The sequence below is a fragment of the Aotus nancymaae genome, unplaced genomic scaffold (genome assembly GCF_030222135.1).
Source record: "Aotus nancymaae isolate 86718 unplaced genomic scaffold, 86718_ANA_hifiasm-v0.15.2.pri h1tg000016l, whole genome shotgun sequence".
Taxonomy (NCBI): Eukaryota; Metazoa; Chordata; class Mammalia; order Primates; family Aotidae; genus Aotus; species Aotus nancymaae.
In genome coordinates, this window is record NW_026988428.1 from 36501518 (window position 1) to 36519375 (window position 17858).

Sequence of the window (17858 nt, forward strand, 5' to 3'; positions counted from 1 at the left end):
CTAGAGTTACTCCTTCTTGCACAGAACATCAAATCAAGACTTCTCATTTAGACGTTGAGATGTCTTCCTCTCCTCTCTGGTCTTTATTTCTCTTGCCCTGTGGAATCTTTGTTCCAATATTCTTCAGATTCAGGTACATAGTCCCCTCCATCTGTCCCCCAGGCCTCCATGACTGACAAAGTCAAGAATTCTGAAGGGAAAAGGCAGGACCACATTTTCTGGGACAATCCCAACTTGTTCCCAGGAGAGGATGGGAAAGGTGAGCTGTGGTTGGTCTTACCCTTGCACTTTTTCTCAGAGTCAACCTAGATCCCCTTAGAATATCACACGCATGCATGATCCCAGGGATAATCAAACCCATGCCCTGTAATACACCCTGTGCTCCCAGAAAACTTAGCCTTATTTTACAATCCTGCCTAGGGCCCTTGGCCTCTTGTGACTTTAGCTTTTGCTAGTGTCTGACCTTATTCTTCCTGTATAACACAGAGAGTAGAATTTTTCTCAGGCTCCACCACGTGAACTCTTAGGACTGCAAAGATGTGAGATGCGTCCATACACATATCCCCACCCATCTTCACTCCCACCCTCAACCTCCTGCCAAACGGTTAGCCAATCTCTGCTTGAAACTTGATCACTCCCCAGGTAGCCTCTCCCATGTCAGGATCAATAGAAAGGTGCTTCTTATATTGAGCCAAATCTGCTGTAGCTTTCCGAAGGGATGTTGATGGAATTTGGATATAGGATTCATTCGAATAGGACACCAACCCATATCGATAAGACGTTGTGCTCCCAGGCACACCCCTCCAGAAGTCTTTGGGGGAGGGATGTGGCAGCTAACTGCAAACATCGTATCAACCCATAGTGATAAGACACTGTGTTCCCAAGCACACCCCTCTATTCTCTCTCAGAAATTTCTCCCCATCTCACCTATCTTAGCAGCAGGCCTGTCAGGGGATGGTCAGGAAAGGAAAATGTGGGCAGAGGGCCTGCCCACGTGTAGGGGAGAAGTCCACCTTTCAGGGACATGTGGCAGCTAACTGCAAAGACACTGCCTATCTGGGTGATCGGCTAGAGTCAGCCACTCTTCCTGTGGTCCCACTGAAGCTCTTCAAATCTTTGCGGTTAGCTGCCGCATCTGCCCCAGAGACTGCTCTCCAGGGCCTCTCATGGGTCCTCCTGTGGCCAGGCTTCTGATTCTCCACCACTGTTTTCCTGGTCACCCTCCTCTGAGTGGGCTCCTATTTATTAATGTCCTTGGAGCTCAGAGTCCCCAGAGTGATTTGACTTCTGAAGAGCATAAACAAGCTCTTGACGTGACTCTCTTCCTGATTCCCACGGCCGCCTCCAGCAGCCGCCACGCCCTCTGACTCACATCTCCTCATTTCCAGCTGGACACTCTGAAGTCGTTTTTACACCCATTGCTCTTCACCCATATCTTCCCTTCCTAGTCCTTGTGCTCTTGGCTCTTGACTGCAAGTGTGGGACACTGCATCTGTCTGCTCCCTCTCTCCTTCCCTTCGGGCAGCCTCTCTGCCCACCTTTCCCTTTCCTGACCGTCCCCTGACAGGCCTGCTGCCAGGACATGTGAGATGGGGAGAAACTTCCCAGAGAGAATGGAGGGGTGTGCCTGGGAACACAGTGCCTTATCAATATGGTTTGAAGTGATATTCAAATAAATCCCATATCCAAGTTTCATCAATGTCCCTTTGGGGAATGAGAAAGTATATCACATCCTTTATGTGACTCCTTTACATGGACTCAGAAATACCATGAGGTGATGGCTTAACTTGCTCCATTCTGAAATTTCTACATCTCTGTTTCCCTCAAGCCGTCGATTCAAGATGCCTCTGCCCATGACACCACTAGGTTTGTGGACCTCAGCCCCTTCCCTCCCCAGCTCAGTTTCTCCTGTCCAGCTGCTCCCCCTCACCCCCACACTCTCTCTTATTTTGAGTCTCTGAGCAGACTATTTCTCTGTTTGGAGGGCCCTTCCCTCGCCTCCTCACCCATGCCTCTCTTCCTCAGCCCTGTTCCATACCCAGTCTTCCAGGAGCCTGTTGGAACCAAACGTTCCTTCCCCAGCACTGGCACCTGCCATAGATCCCACTGTTCCTGTTTTGAGGGGTCTGCCTATATCATCAGGATAGGCCTTACTTCCACTCTCAGGCCAGGAGGTCCTTAGAAGCACACAGATTTATCTTCTCTCTGAATCTTCCCTCCACCCCCATAATATTTCATTTGAGTTGTGAGCAACTTAAGAGTCAGAAATATGTCCATTCAACATTGCATTCCCAGTGCCTAAGCCACTGTCTGCCACACAGTAGGAGCTTAATAAGTTCCCATTGAACAAATGTATAATTGACTTTGAATGATCAACCACTTGAAAGATTAATAAGATTATGTCTGCAAGATTCTTGAAGGCTGTGCATTACTTGTACAATAAAAAATAAGAAGAAATTTTAACTTCACAATTATGAATAATTTCAGAGGCCTGCAGAAATTCGAGAAGAAATGGGCCAGGTACCGTGGCTTACACCTGCAATTCCAGCACTTTGGGAGGCCAAGTTTGGAGGATCACCTGAGCCCAGGAGTTTGAGACCAGCCTTGGCAACGTGGTGAGACCCTGTCTTTATTCAGAAGAAAGAAGAAAATGAGAAGATGAAGACAAAGATCAGGATGAAGACAAACGTGAAGAGGAAGAAGAAGGAGAAGAAAAGGAAGGAGGAGAAAGAAGAGGGAAAGAAAAATAAGAAGGAAGAGGAGGAGGAAGAGGAGGAGAAGAGAGAAGAAAAGAGAAGAAGGAGGAGGAACAAGAGGAGGAGGAGGGAGAAGAGAAGGAAGGAGGAGGAGAAGGAGAAGAAAAAGAAATAATGCATCTCCTGACCAAACAGCGGTTTCAGATCACTGAAAAATTTATTACAGAAATAGCAGAAATGCCACCCCTTGACAGTACAACTTTGAATGAGGAAATGGTGAAGTCACACACAGAGCCTGAGAGACCCACACTGGGCCCATCCAATGCCCCGAGAGAATCATGCACTTGGAAGTTGTGTTAGGACTCAGCTAGCAAGTGAAGGTGACTCCAGATCTCAGAAGCAAAGCTACATTCCCTCTCTCAAGGCCTGTTAGTTGGCTGATACTTTCCTCTTCCTGGCCTCTCCAACACATTTCAAGCCTCTTTCATAAGATTCAAAATTAAGAGTCAAATTCTCAGGAAGCACCCACATCCACAGAGAACAGAAAGCAGGAGGGACTTGGAAAGTCTGGGAAAAGGCATTGAACTGCCTTGCAAAAAAAAAAAAAAAAAAAAAAAAAGGGCGGCTTCCAGACTGACTAGGGATTGGAACTCTTCCAAGACCCGAGTCAGATCCCTCAGACTCCTCAGGCCCCAGGCACCTGGATGAAACAGAGCTGGGTTGCATGTGCCCACCCAGTGGGGCAATTTTCAGAGTGGTTATGAAGCAGAGCTCAGAAAGGGTCAAGCTTCCAAAGAATGGAGCTGTCAGGAGGGAACAGATCAGAAGCAGAACATGCCTGCCTGTTCATCAACTCCCCCATCCACTGCTAAAACAGGCTTCCCTCTGGGCAAGGATTCGTGACCCCATGCTCTGAAATATTCCCACCTTGAGTTGTTTATACAGGGGAGAATGCTTCCTGAGACAGAGGTTCAGAATCAGGACAGCTGCCCACTTGATGTGGGCAGCAAATCTACACTCTCCATCAACATGACAGCACGTGGCTATGAACCAAGAGGCAGGAACAGGCCGCTGGTGCAGGGTTTTCTCTTATCAAGCTAGCTTGCCCTGCAAGCAGCAACTTCCCCCAAGGGGATCACCCTGTAGCCCCGGGGGGAGGGGGTGGATTCTTGTTCACAGAGCAGCCTAAGTGCAGCAAAGGGAGCCTGGGGCTGAGACATCAGTTCTCCATGACGCACCTTGTCTCTGCTCTACAGGCACTTTCCCTCCTTGCCAAACTAGATGCCTGGGTGTCTTTTAGCACTGGGGATCGATACCTAGCTGCAGTGGCTTGCGTTGGGGCATAAGGGCATTCTACCTGGAGGCAGAGGAGTGGTAACAATGACTTCTCCCTACCCTGCCCGCTCACACAGCCTCTGCCTCTAACTGGAATGTTTCTGCTCACCCTGAGCTACCAATCCTCCCAAAAAGGTGGGAGCAGGAACAGCGGCAGGGCCAGCGGAGCGGAGTCTGGGTGCGAATGTGCCTAGCTGTGACGCCGACTGCAAGCCAGTGCCCTCCAAAGAGAGAGCGGCTGTTTGGACTTACCCACCCTGCTTCCCCATTAGAGTCGAATTTATTGGCAAAATTGTTGAGACCCACCAAGAAAAGGGAACGAGAGGGGGTCGGGAAGGGCGTGGAGAGGAGGGGCTTGAGGAGAGGGGGGCGCGGGTGCAGGCGCGAGGTGTGGCCGGAGCGGAGCGAGGCCGCTACTCCAGGATCCGCCTGTGGGAGGTGTTGGTGGAGGTCTGGATGATCTGCACGCGCGAGGACCCGCGGCCGCTTCTGCTGCTCCCTCCGTAGGCCCCGCCACCGCTTCCGTAACCGCCTCCACTGCCTCCTCGTGAGCCGCCTCCGCCGTAACTTCTTCCGCCGCCCCCGCGGGAGCTGCCCCCGCCATAGCCCCCGCCGCTGCCGCCGCCGTAGCCTCCTGGGCCGTAGCTGCCGCCGCCTCCCGCGCCGCCGCTGATGCTCACCTGGCTGTTCTGCACCGCTGTGGGGAGAGGACCGTGCACCCGGAGTCAGAGGGACCGCGCAGGGCCCCCGCCTGCACCCGCCCCTGCACCTGCAGCCTCCTCCATCCTCGATCACCCGTGGCATCGACTTGCAAACCGATGCATTGAAAGTTGAAAGTGTTCCCACTTGAAAAGTATTCTTCACACTACAAAGGGATGCCAGGGTGCCTCTCAGCAACACATTTTCATTGTTTATTGAGTATGCACCCTAAAGAGTTCTAGCCACTGCTGATTCCTGGGCATCATAACAATTAAGCAGACCTGAAATCATAACCATTTATTTCGAATGAATTCTTCCAAGCTTTGCCATTACACTTACTTACTTTGATGTCTGTTGTACAGGACTGGAAACCAAAATGCCAGACTTTCAGTTCTTTGCTGGTCACCTCCCGCCCTCCCTCCACCCGGCACCGCCAGCCTCTCTCTGTCCCTGGGCTCTGCTACTTACAGATGCTCACGTGGCTCTGCAGCTCTCCTGACATCCTGTAAAACCAAAGCAAGGGTCAGCCAGACCTACAGGGCCTGGGGAGAGAAAGCAGTGGCCCAAGGACATCCAGAGCAGAGGTGTCCCCAAGCCTTAGGGAAATTTGTGTGCATAAGCAGAGGTCAGGAAGCCAGTGGGGCGGAGAGAATTTTCAGCGTTTTCATGAAGCCTTTTAGCATTGGGGTGAATACCCAGCTTCAGTGGCTTGGGTTGGGGTATAACGACATTCTACTTCAAGGAGGAGGAATGACTTCTCCCCACCCTGCCCACTCACACAGCCTCTGTCCCTAATTTGAATGTTTCTGTTCACCCTGGGCTACCAATCTTCCCAAAAAGATGGGGTTCATCTTTTCTCCAAGTTGCCAGTCCCACAGCTTTGTGGGTGCATATCAAGCCTTGGCCCCAGGAACACAGCTGCTGGACCCACCTGCTCTCCTCGCCCTCCAGCAGCTGGCGGTAGGTGGCGATCTCCACATCCAGGGACAGCTTGGCCCCCAGCATGGCCTGGTAGTCACGCAGCAGCCGGGCCAGCTCCTCCTTGGACTGCTGCAGGGCCTCCTCCAGGTCCTGCAGCTTCTGCCGCGCATCCTGGAGGGCCCGCTCACCTCTCTCCTCGGCATCCGAAATGAGCGAGTGCATCTGTTCGATCTGCTCCAGAGACAGTTGGAGACCATTTTGGGGTTGTGTTTCCAGAGCCCAATTTGGCCAGGTGTTGTGGGAGGCACAGGGCCTGGTCAGCCCTCCCTGAGCACCATCCTACCTGCTTCTTTATGCTGCTGATCTCTGCCTGCAGCCTTTGGACCGTGCGGTTGAGCTCTGCAATCTCCATCTTGCTGTTCTTCAGGTCATCTCCATGTCTCCCTGCTGTGATCTGGAGTTCTTGGTACTAGGGGCCAAAGGCAGCATCATGATCAGCATGTGCTGCCCATCACAAGCCCCTCCAGGAGGGAGGAGGTCTGGGCTGCTCTTCCCTAGGAGATTCCCACCCACCTTGAGCTGAAGTGGGCCTCACATACACACTCCAAGCTATACCAAACCTCCCTCACCCGAGCTGCAAACACATGTACACATGCACATCATGCCCAGCCTCCTGCTTTCCCATCAGTCTCTGGGCAGACTCTCATCCCAGCCAGACAAATCTGCTTTGTGATGCCCTTTCTACCTCCTTTTCACACATCTAAGCCTTCACGCTGCTCCTTACCCACACTGAGACTCCCTCACTCTTTCCACCCCGCCATACCTTCCAGGCTTTTTCCAGGATGATCTCCCTAGCAGTCAGGCAGGACCTCATGTGCTCAGAGGCCCTCCACCTGCTCCACATTCCGTCTCATTTCCCCTCCATCTCTGTTTCTGGGTTTGTATTGTCCCATCAATCAAAACTCCATCCCCAGGACAGGACTCTGAAGCGGGTGGGGGCAGCGTCAACTCGAGGGAATCTGCATTCTGCTGTTTTCACTGTTGGCCATCCACCTCCCAGTCTAACCCCAAAATCCATTCCACTCCAGAACACTGTCTGCAGGACAGTGGGACAGAGGTCAACCAGGATTGGAGTTGGCCACAGATCATCTAAAAGCCAATCATCAAGTGCTTGTTGTTCAGAATTCAGTGACTGGACTGTCAGCCAGGCCCTTTCAACCAGAGGCTTCACCATCCAAAAAGATCCAGGTCAGTTTATGGTAAAGAAGTAACCAACAATGTGCCTAGCAACTTAGCCACATAGAGGTTGATCTAAGAAGGGAGAGTGTAGTCTTACAGCATAATGCCAGGCTGTTAAAAATGTGGCAGATTGTTTAGTGTCACAGAAAGGTATCCATATGCGATAAGTAAAAGGGAAAGCACAGCCTGGCCAACATGGCGAAACACCATCTCTTCTAAAAATACAAAAATTAGCTTGGTGTGGTGGTGCGCCTGTAATCCCAGCTACTCCGGAGGCTGAGGCAGGAGAATCGCTTGGACCCAGGAGGCAAATGTTGTAGTGAGCCGAGATCGCTCCACTGCACTCCAGCCTGGGAGACAGAGCGAGACTCCATTTCAAAAAAAAAGAAAAGAAAGAGAGAGAAAAAACGTTTTTAAAAAGTATATTTTAATGGATAACATTATTTTAAAAAGAATAAAAATCATTCTAGTGGTGAGGGGAATGGGTTTGTAGACACACGCCCGAGTTTAATTAAGCTCTGGCTCTGCCATTTACTAGCTTCAAGGCCTTAGGGAAATTAAGTAATCTCAAACTCTATATTATCTATTCTAAAATGGTGATAATGAAATTCTTATCTCATTGGTTGTTGTAAGGATTAAATGAAATAATATGTATTATGTAAAGCACTTTGTGCAGTGCCTGACATATATGAGTTCTCAATAAACGTTTACTTTTAATTAAAAGTAATGGTAAGAACCTCAATTACTTTTGCACCAGCCTAATGGCAACGAAGAACTGGTAGAAGAGATACTAACATATTAATAGTGGTACTGAGAGATGGGTAATCTTTACATGTCATTTCTAGAATTTGTATAACAAACATATTTTACTTTAGAAATGAGAGAAAGACAATGCAATAAGAGAAAGACAATTCTGGGAAGAATCTGTTTTTCCGGGCGCCAGGTCTGGGGGCCACACCCACCTTGGTCTGGTACAGAGCTTCAGCCTCATCCTTGCTCCTCTGTGCAGTCAGCTCGTACTGGATCCGCACTGCATCAATGATGCTGTCCAGGTCCAGGGAGCGGTTATTGTCCATAGACAGGATGACATTGGTGTCACTGATGTGAGTCTGCATCTGAGACAACTCCTGCAAGGCATGGCGCACAGGCTGACTCCTTCCATTCTCCTCGGGGGGCCTCAGTTTTCCTCTGCTGCTCCCTCAAGGCTCTTGGAGGAAGCCAGAAGCCTGGACCAGGTAGTCTTGGGGAAACGCTCTTGAAATTGTTGTGTGCAATGAGAGATCATGGGGACAGTCTTAACTGCCTCCAGGGGGAAGGAAGGAGCCTGAACCCGGAGCCCTTCAGATACCATCTCTCCATCCCACCTCTCCTGCAGCCCCTACTCTGCCTTGCCCTGACTTGGCCGCCATCACAAGCTGGGCCCCTTGGCAGACATGCTTGCTCCTCAAAACCACATGGGCTCACCGAGGCAGTAGAATGGACTCCAGTTGGGGAACCACTTGGACTTCTGAGTCTTGGCTCTACCACTGACTAGCTAGGTAACCAAGCGAGTAATTTAGTCCCTCAGTGCCTTAGTTTTCCCATCTGTAGAATGGAGATACCCATAACATAAGCCTCTAACACAGCATCTGGCCCAGAGCAGGAACCCCCAAGTTAGACACAGGCAAAAGAGTGCTGAGTGACGGAGCGTTTGATCCCTCATCACTAAGGTCAGGATCCGCTCCCTGTAAGACTCACACTGTCACCTCCCACAGAGTTCCCTAACAGCTCCATCAACTCCCCAGAATTAATGAAGATTTCTGGTTGGTTTTGCCCCTATATGTCTTGTTGATTTCCCAGACAGATGGGAAGCCATGAACCAGGGACAGTTTCACCTCCACCTAACTCAGGATTCTCCCAGCCTTCCATCTCCATGACCCCAACCTGGGGATTCTGAGGACAGGGGTGGAGAGGATGGCTGACTCCAGGCCCACAGAGTCAGGGTACCTGGGGAGATGAGTCCCTAGTGGGTAGTGTTGAGTTTCAGGCCTCCCCTTACAGCCCATACTCCTTGTGAGATGTGAGAAAAGAAAGGGGGTTCTTATAAAGGCTTCACTCACCGTCAGAAATAAATGTTTCAAGAAATTGACCTCCCCAGTCAGAGTGTCCACCCTGGACTGCAGGTCCACTTTGCTCACATAAGCGGCATCCACATCCTGAATAACAGGCAGAAACAGTTTGACTTTATTGCCCGGGCATTCCCTGCCACCGGCTCACTGGGCGGCTCACACAAGTAGCAGAGCCACTCTGGGTTTATTTCCTTACTTAAAAAACTCATCATCTCTCTCAAATAAAGGACTCACAAGTCCCAGCTTTCCTGGCCAGGAGATGTGACACCAACTCCACATCCCAGTTAGTCACACCCAACACCCCAGGTCCTTCTCCATGTCCCAAGACCACAAATAACTAACACTCAAAAGTGTTTGTAGTCACAATAGCTAGTGTTTATTGACTGCTGGGGTGTGCAGGCACAATACTAAGAACTTATTAAGCATCATTTCATCCAAACTGGCCATTTCACTTAATTTCACTTTCAGGACCCCAGAGAGATAAGAACTCAAGGCTTCCTAAAGAGTCATTATCAGTGTGGGTTCCAGTGTAAGGGCTCTGCATTCAGGCATCACGCACGGCAAGCTGGCCCCAGAGGCCACCCTGCCCTTGTTACAGAGCATCCCACAGGGATTCCTCACTCCCCTCAGCCTCCTGGGTCCACAGCCACCCTTGGGATGCCTCTTTCCCTCACCTTCTTCAGGACGACAAAGTCATTCTCACTGCCAGTCCTCTTGTTGATTTCGTCCTCATACCTGTCGGGGGAGGCAAGGAACACAGACAGGCTGCAAGCTGACCTTGGCTGACTGAGGTTTCTCCTCTCAGCAGAAAGCTTGGACTTCCCCAAACCTTTGCTGTCCTGGACTCAGAGAACCCTGCTAAAGGTGCTGGCTGTCCATTGCCAGAGGCTGGCGCTCTCATGGATGAGAGCAGAGCCAACGAACTCCTGGGTCTCTGGGCCAACAGAGGGGACCTCAGGCCAACATGGAAAACCCAGAGCCACAGAGAATGTCCCTGGAATGTCTTTTTATTTTAATGTTTTACCTTTGTAAATGTGTCAAACTCATTCATTCTTTAAAATTGAGAACGTGAAATCACAACCACTTTTACTAATTTTTTTTTTTTTTTTTTTTTTTTGAGACAGAGTTTTACTCTTGCAGGCCAGGCTGGAGTGCAGCAGTGCAATCTCGGCTCACTGCAACATTTGCCTCCCAGGTTCAAGTGATTCTCCTGCCTCAGCCTCCCGAGTAGCTGAGACTACAGGCGCCCGCCACCACACCCAGCTAATTTTTTGTATTTCTAGTAGAGACGGGATTTCACTGTGTTGCCCAGGATGATCTTGATCTGACCTCATGACCCACCCGCCTTGGACTCCCAAAGTGCTGGGATTGCAGGCGTGAGCCACTGAGACCGGCCTTTACTAAATAATTTTAAAGAGAAAAAATTTAACCTATAATTCTGCACCCTGCCCCGCACCAGCACCTCCAGTGTGGATTTCATTGCTCCCTTGTTGACTCACACACACTTGGACCTCCACTGGCACGACACAGTAAGCCTGCCAAGGTGATGGGAGAGTAGCACCCTGTGCCCCACGTGGGGAAGCAGAGGGAGGGAGAGGCTCGGCTGCCTGCACAGCCCAGGAGCAGCTGATGTGGAATTCAACAACTCCTGTCACCCCTACTGTTTGTAGTCATAATAGCAAGTGTTTATTGACTGCTAGGGGTGTGCAGGCACAGGACTAAGAACTTATTAAACATCATTTCATTCAAACCGGCAGTTCTCAAAGTGTGGTCCCGAATCGACGAGCATCAGCATCACTTGGAAACGTGAGAAATAAAAACATTCTTGCCCCATCCCGGATCTGCTGAATGAAAAACTCGAGGGGCAGAGCCCAGCAATTTGATTCCAGCAAACTGAGGCATGCTCAAGTTTGAGAACCACAGATCTACCCACAACAATCCAACAAGGGAGGGTCTTGCTATTCCCACATCACTAATGTGAAAACCAGAGGCTAAAAAGATGAATTTGTGGGCAGCTAGTAAGTGGCAGAGCGCACACTGCAACTCAGGCTTATTTGGCTCCAACCTCCATGAAGCTATCCTGCCCCTCCCCACCCAATACTATTGACAGTGGGCCCCCAATATCATTCTACCTGGGTTGCCACATACAAAACAGCGCCTCCTGCAGTTGTGCAGTGGAAAGCCTGCATGCCCTGCCCTCCCCCCTCCCTGCCACACCCTTACACATAAACACTGAAGCAGAGTGTCTTGCCCCTGTGACCAGTTTCCGGCCATGCTTCTTCTCCCCTGCTTTGCCCTGCCTGGAGTCTCACTTGCTCTTGTAGTCCTCCACGACATCCTGCATGCTCCCGACCTCCGTGTTCTGGCGCATCCGCTCCGCATTGAGAAAATCCACCTGCCTCTGCAGGTCACCGATGTAGCTCTCCAAGAGCGGCTCCAGGTTGTTGGTCCGAGTTGAGGTGTTCACCTGCTGCAGCAACTCCCATTTTGTTTGTAGGACCTGGTTCTGCTGCTCCAGGAATCGCACCTAAGAGCAAGAGACCCCAGTCCACCCCAGGCCAGGGGTCAGAGCAGCTCCCCGATAAGTAGCGAGATCCATAGCCCCACAACACATCCAGACCTCAGAGAATCAGGATGGCCCCTCCAAAGATCAGAGAGCTTCCTTTTCTCTGGGATCGAGACTCACAGAGGGCGATGTGGTTTCTGACAGTCAATGGCTGTAAGGTCAACTTGCCTAAAATTGACACTAAACTCGCTCTGGTTTTAAAGGTAAATCGCCCGCAACAGTGTGCCTTCATTTACATCACAGAGCGCTCAGCCTCCACACTCAATTTATCCATGCCAACCTAAGGAAATGGTGTTTCGGAGCATCTGAGACACTGGCAAGCCCAAGGTCTCCTTTCACTTTGTGGTCAAAATGCTTTATGTGATAGAGGAGAGGAAGAAAGAAGAGAGGAGGATCAATTTGGCTTAGAACATCAAGCGAATTCCTGAGCAAACTTGCTTGGGTGCCCCTGCCCTGCAGCCGCCACCACCGCTGCTGTCTGCCAAGATGTTTGTCAGGAAAGTAACTCATTTAAATACTTTTATAATTAAGACAGAATTTTAAGGCAAATGTTCTCATTTTTTTTTTAAGTCTAATACGTTCAAGTGCCCCAAAGTGAGGACTTTGGGTTTTCAGGTGTTTGAGGACTACCCACTTTTTTATTTCCCGGGAAATGGAGAGTGGACACCACCCGGTATTTTCACCTCCTCTTCTCCCAAAACTGTGGATACGAAGGTCAGATATGGGGTCCAGTGAGGTGACCGGCTGTGCAAAGTGCATGGCTTGTCCTTCACATGGTAATGACCAGCAAGCGTCCACCTTTCCTTTGCTGGTTACATGCTGTGGAGCCTCCGCTCCAATGCCCTGACGGTGGTCAGTAGAAGCAGTGGTGCAGCCTCTGGATTCTGCTCGGGTGCACACGGGAGCGCACACACAAAAACACACACCCTCCACAATCTGATTCCTTTATACCAGTGCCTCCCCGGGCACGTGCAAAGGGGCAAACCCGCTGCTTTGTGTGGTCAGAATGGAACCCTGAAGACACTCCCTTCCTATGTGACACTAATGAGGGTCCCCCAAGTTCCCCGGCCCTTGAGACTCTGCCCGTCTGAGGGGCCAACGCTAGTTAGCTCCCTTTGGATTCTGACTCTAGGCTGGAAAATGTTTGCAGACAACACCATCTCCCATGGCTCATTTTTGTTAGCCTTATCAAAGCAAGAGATTAGGCAAGCAGCTCTCCCAGGCTTGTCAGCAGAGCTTACAACACCATGAGAAAATCCTGCCACTCTCTATTTTTACTCTGTGGTGGCACTCCCAGGGAGTGGAGAAAACCATTCGGAACTCATTCACTGTGCTCAGTGGCAGTGGCGTTGTAGGGACCAAAAGAAAGAATCTTGTGGTCCCGTGGAGAGTCTCCACATAAAACAATGAGGGAGCAGTGAGACAACTCTGAGTGCGCTGGCTGTAGCCCAGGTACCTACCCGCAATATCCCAGGAGCTCATAGAAGACATTGTGGTTCCCATCAGGCCACCCAAACTGCAAATGCAGAGTCTGGCTACAGGGAGTACCTTAACCACAGGACAATCAGTGAAAGCCATTGTGTTTTTTTCCCAGGTTCCTCAAAACACTCCTGGTCTGTGTCCCACCAGCAAAACTCAAGGGCAGCTCAGCTAGCACAGATGGGATGAAGCATGCCGCTGAGCTGCCTTCTCACCCACCCTCTACTTCAGTGGCCTCCCCTGCACAGGGACCTCCCAGTGCCCTCCCCTGCACAGGGACCTCCCAGTGCCCCCAGCATCCCAGTTCTTCCCAACTCTGCCCAGCAAACTCCTACTCACCCTTAGCCCTCAGTTGAGATGGCACCCCACCAGTGTGTCCCTTTGGCAGCCCCTTGTTCCTTCCCTTTCTAGATCCTCTGAGACCTGCCGTCATGTGGCAGTGTGTGAGCATCTGTGTCCCAGGCTGCACTGGGACCCCATGAGGGCAGGCCTATGTCTACTTTGTTCTTCAGAGGACACAGTGGACCCACGGACACACAACACCCAACACAGAGAAGACAAAAAGTGCTGTGCACTCATGAAGTGCTGAGGTTTTAGAATTGCCTGCTGCTGTGGGCTCTCCAGGCCACTCGCCACCCCTGGCATAGAGGCCTAAGGGTCAGCTGAGCAAGGCCAGACCAGTGTCCAGGGGGAAAAGCTGGGCCCCTCCTTTCCTTCCTGAGGCCCTGTCCCCTTGTCACTGGTTCTAGAAAGCCTTTGGCTCCATATTCACTCTCTGAGCACCCAGCCCTGACCCCTGAGGGGCTGACCCAATTTGTCATCCAGCAACTATTTATTGAGCATTTCTCATGTGCCAGGCACTATTCTGGGTGCTAGGGATTCGGTAATAAACAAAACAGACAAAATCCCTGCTTTCTACGAGTTCATATTCTATTTAGAGGATAACTGTAACAAAATAATCATGCAAAAAACACAGTGCCTCACAGGGCTACAGGGACTATGGAGTAACACAGGGCTGAGGCATAGGAACGCAGAGCTGATGGTCAAGAAGGACCCCATTGAAACTGTAGCATCTGAGCAAAGACCCATAGGAGGTGAGAGAGGAAGCTGGGCCTCTCTTTGAGGGGAAGAGTTCCAAGCAGAGGGAACAGCAAGTGCAAAGACCTGGAGACAGAACTGAGCCTTGGATGCTGGTGAGCGAGAGGAGAGCAGGAGAGGAGGCAGAGGGGCACAGGATACTGCAGACAGCAATGAGTTGGCAGCCTGGGGCTATTTTCCAGGCCTCACTCTGCTCGCTAGCCATTGCAGCCTGAAAGCGGTTCCACCCAGGGAGGGCAATGTGATTTGATTCCACAAATGCAAGTGCAGGGTTAGCAGCAGCTGTGAGTTGAAGGGCAGATAATATAGGGCCTTGTATGATGTGGGCTTTTCTTCCAATTGAGACAAGAAGGCATTGAAGGGTTCCAGTGGAAGAGCCGTGTGACAAGCTTATAAAGGACGGCTCTGCTGCAGAGTCAAGAATAGGCTATACAGGGTCAAGGGCGAAAGTAAGAAGACTAGTTTGGAAAGCAGAGTCAGAAGTCACCTGTCATAGAAGGCTTCTCCCTTCCAGCGAAGCCACAGCCCACCTGGCTGAGGAGCCTCTCCTCACAGTCATCATAGGCCATGCCCTTAGAAGGACAGGAGGCCAAGATCTCTTGCACGTTAGCCTCTGCCCTCTGCCCCATGCTATACAACTGGTAGACACCCTGTTCATGGCAGGGGCCATCATCGGATGAGCCTCAGGAGGTCAGTTGCCAGTGGCCTCTGGTCATTTCCCAGCCTTCTCTTCTCCTTGCTCCTCTCTTGGCCCAGCCGTGACCTCCCAGTAGCGACTCCTTGCTCCAGTGAAACCCTCTGACCTCTGCCTGTGCCTGAAGTGTGGTGATACTTAGCCAAATATCCCATGCAGCATGATCAGAAGTCACGAGAGCACACTGCTGTGTTGTGCTCCTTTTCAGTAGCCTCTGGGCCTCAGCACAATCACCCTCCTCCACCCGCTCACACACTGCCCCATCCCCAGCATCTGCCCAGGTATCAGAGGTCTGCCCTGCCACCCAGCATGGCCTCTGGCCACAGCTACCCTGCAGTCAGGCCACAGGTCAAGCTCTGGCCTCAGCACTGAACTCCTGTGGGGACTGAGGGCAAGTCACTGAGTGTGCAAGCAGCCCTGGTGCTCCATGGGGTTTCCCACTGCATCCCTGAAGGCAAAGTTCATCCTGGGGAGGTACCAGTGACCACTATGCCTCAACCTCCAGACAAAACGAGATGTTAGGGTCGGTCTTCACCATGGCTAGTTCACCAGTCTCTGCTGCTGCTTGGTACCTAATTTGAAGTTTCAATGGGGAACTAGGGACAGGGGCTTCTGTGTCCCCATCTGGCCCATCCTTGGCCCTTGATGAGCTAAAAGGGAGAACTCAGACAGAACCCCGTATTGCATGCTATTGGCTTTAGCCCAGAGAGATACCCACCACCGGGGCATTCACAGTGCCCTGTCTGCTTCTCCTGCCCTGGCTCTGTGGCTTTATCTCCACTTCTCTCCTGCGCCCCCTGGTATGCCATTTTCTCCAGGAATTGTAACCGTTTGAAATTCTCTACAGGTGTCACACGTTCGTGCCTCCTGGTCCTTCTGCCTGAAAATCCCCTCTGCCCTAAGAACACATTTAACTCTTCCCCGACCTTCCAGACTTAGCAGGCAGAGACCCTCCTTTGAACTACCATGGCCCAGAGAGTACTACCCCTATTCACACACGTCCCACACACTGTTGTAATTCTCTCCCCTTTAGATGTGGGCTCCTTGGTGGTAGGACCTGTGTCCTAGTCACCTGTAGCACTTGGCACAGTGTCTGGCCTATCTAGAAAATATTTGTGGGCTGGATGGGTGGATGGATGCATGGGCAGATAGTTGGGTGGATTAATGGATGAGTGAATGAACGAATAACTGTGTGTGTGTGTAAATGGATTGTGTGGATGGGTGGGTGGGTGGATGGATGGATGAATAGATTGAAGAATGAGTGAACGGATGGATGAGTATGTGTGTGTGTGTGTGTGTGTAAATGTATTGTGTGGATGGGTATGGATGGATAGATGGGTGCGTGGGTGGATGGGTGGATGGAAAATTAACAATTGTGAATGAGAATGAGGGTACTACACCATGTATCCATTGAGTATTTTTACACTGCTTATCTCCTTTCCTGCCAAAAGGAAATGATAGAATTAAATCCCCGCAAAAAGATAAATTGAAGCCCAAATGAGGTAAATTATTTCCTAAGGTCCCAGGTATCACCACCAAGCTGAAGCAGCACGATGTGGTGAGAAGTGGCAGGGTGCAATCCCTCTCAGTCATTGGTCAGTGACTAAAGACCCTCCCTGCCCCTGTGGTGCTCACCTTGTCAATGAAGGAGGCAAACTTGTTGTTGAGAACCACAAGCTGTTCCCGCTCCTGGGTCTTGATCCTCTGAATTTCCGGGTCCACCTCCAGGTGAAGTGGCTCTAGGAGACTCTGGTTAACAGTCACCTCTTGGATGCCCCCAGGAGGACAAGAAGGACCAAATCCCCCAAGCCCAAAATTGCTAGCCCCAAATCCAGCACCCCCAGAACCACCTCCTCCAAAGCCACCACCTCCAAAGCCACCCCCTCCAAAGCCACAAGCCCCAATGCTGCCAACCCCAAAGCCTCTGCCCCCTCCAAATCCTCCTGATCCCCAACCCTGGCGGAAACCACTGGCGCTCCTCCCCACTAGATTAATGGAGATGCTTTTACTGCCACCCAGATTGTAGAGGCTCCTAGAGCCAAACCCCCTTCCATGGCTCCCATATCCGCCACCACCGCACCTCCCTTGAGCATGACATACAGAACCCACAGCCCGACTCCCACCACCAGAGGCTGCAGAAGAGCTGGCACTATAAACCCGCCTGCTTCTTGAGCTAAACGCGGACTGAGAACTAAATTGGCGGCTCATGGTTGCTGGAGCATCCAGAGAAGCAGACAAGAGAAAGAGTCTGGCAGGAAGGAGGCAGAGACCAGAGAGGAAAGGAGCTCTGACTCTTTTGGAAGGGATCTGGCTCCATCTCTATATATACACACACACATTGCTGGGCTGGGCACCTTTAGAATCCTGAAAGGGGAGTATTAATGTTTAGTTTGCCTGCCAGCAACATCTGTTTAAAACCTCACACCTATGAGTTGCAGGAATTAGATTGCAGACAAACTTCCCCAACTCGATCATTTATCATTCATCTCCTGCCATTTAGAGATCAGAGTGCAACAATCTCTCAGGATCTTGTTGCTGGGAACTCCTATACAGATTTCCCCCCCAAGTCATCAGTTCATCTCTTCCTAAGGAACTCCACCATTGAGTTGTTTGTTTCTAGGGTGTGCCTGGGAGATCTGGGGCAAAGTTAGATGGTGTCTAGAGACTTCAGGACCACAGCTGGGACAAAGGTGGAGATACTTTCTGTCATAGCATTGTCCCGGTGGGGCAAAAGTTTTGTTCCAATCTCCCCACACACTGCTTCTGCTCCCTGCAACTGTCATCACCATGCGCACCCCAAGTGTTATCACATGCAAGTGCAGTATTGTGGCCACTGAGTACAAGTGGAGGCCCACGGATTCTGCCAAGGTCATTCATGTTGTACGTTGCTTAATAAGCCTCAGACTCCTCAAACACAAGACCACACCAGGTCCTTCAGCACCAAAAGTCTGCGGCTGAGATTTGTTGAGCATCTACCAGTACCTAATACTGTCTTCTAGACCGGAAGACAGACCATCCCTAAC

The 17858-nt window shown here is 50.9% G+C and overlaps 1 protein-coding gene across 1 annotated transcript; it reads right to left on the reverse strand.

Annotated features, from left to right (window-relative positions):
- Positions 1 to 4444: 4444 nt before the first annotated feature.
- KRT77 (keratin 77) lies at positions 4445 to 17043 on the reverse strand. Its single transcript, XM_012450270.2, has 9 exons — positions 16471 to 17043; positions 11311 to 11525; positions 9673 to 9733; positions 8990 to 9085; positions 7853 to 8017; positions 5995 to 6120; positions 5662 to 5882; positions 5199 to 5233; positions 4445 to 4728 (listed from the first exon to the last, which is right to left on the reverse strand). Exons 1-9 carry the CDS (start codon positions 17041 to 17043, stop codon positions 4445 to 4447), a joined length of 1776 nt encoding a protein of 591 aa, XP_012305693.2.
- Positions 17044 to 17858: the final 815 nt, after the last annotated feature.

What these genes read in the sequence shown, in the direction of transcription:
- KRT77 (XM_012450270.2), bottom strand. Translation starts at nt 17,043, where the DNA reads ATGAGCCGCCAATTTAGTTCTCAGTCCGCGTTTAGCTCAAGAAGCAGG. An exon ending in TGAAACATTTATTTCTGACG is followed by an intron (nt 8,018 to 8,989) that starts GTGAGTGAAGCC and finishes CATGCCTTGCAG; the next exon opens with GAGTTGTCTCAGATGCAGAC. An exon ending in AAGCTCTGTACCAGACCAAG is followed by an intron (nt 6,121 to 7,852) that starts GTGGGTGTGGCC and finishes TTTGGCCCCTAG; the next exon opens with TACCAAGAACTCCAGATCAC.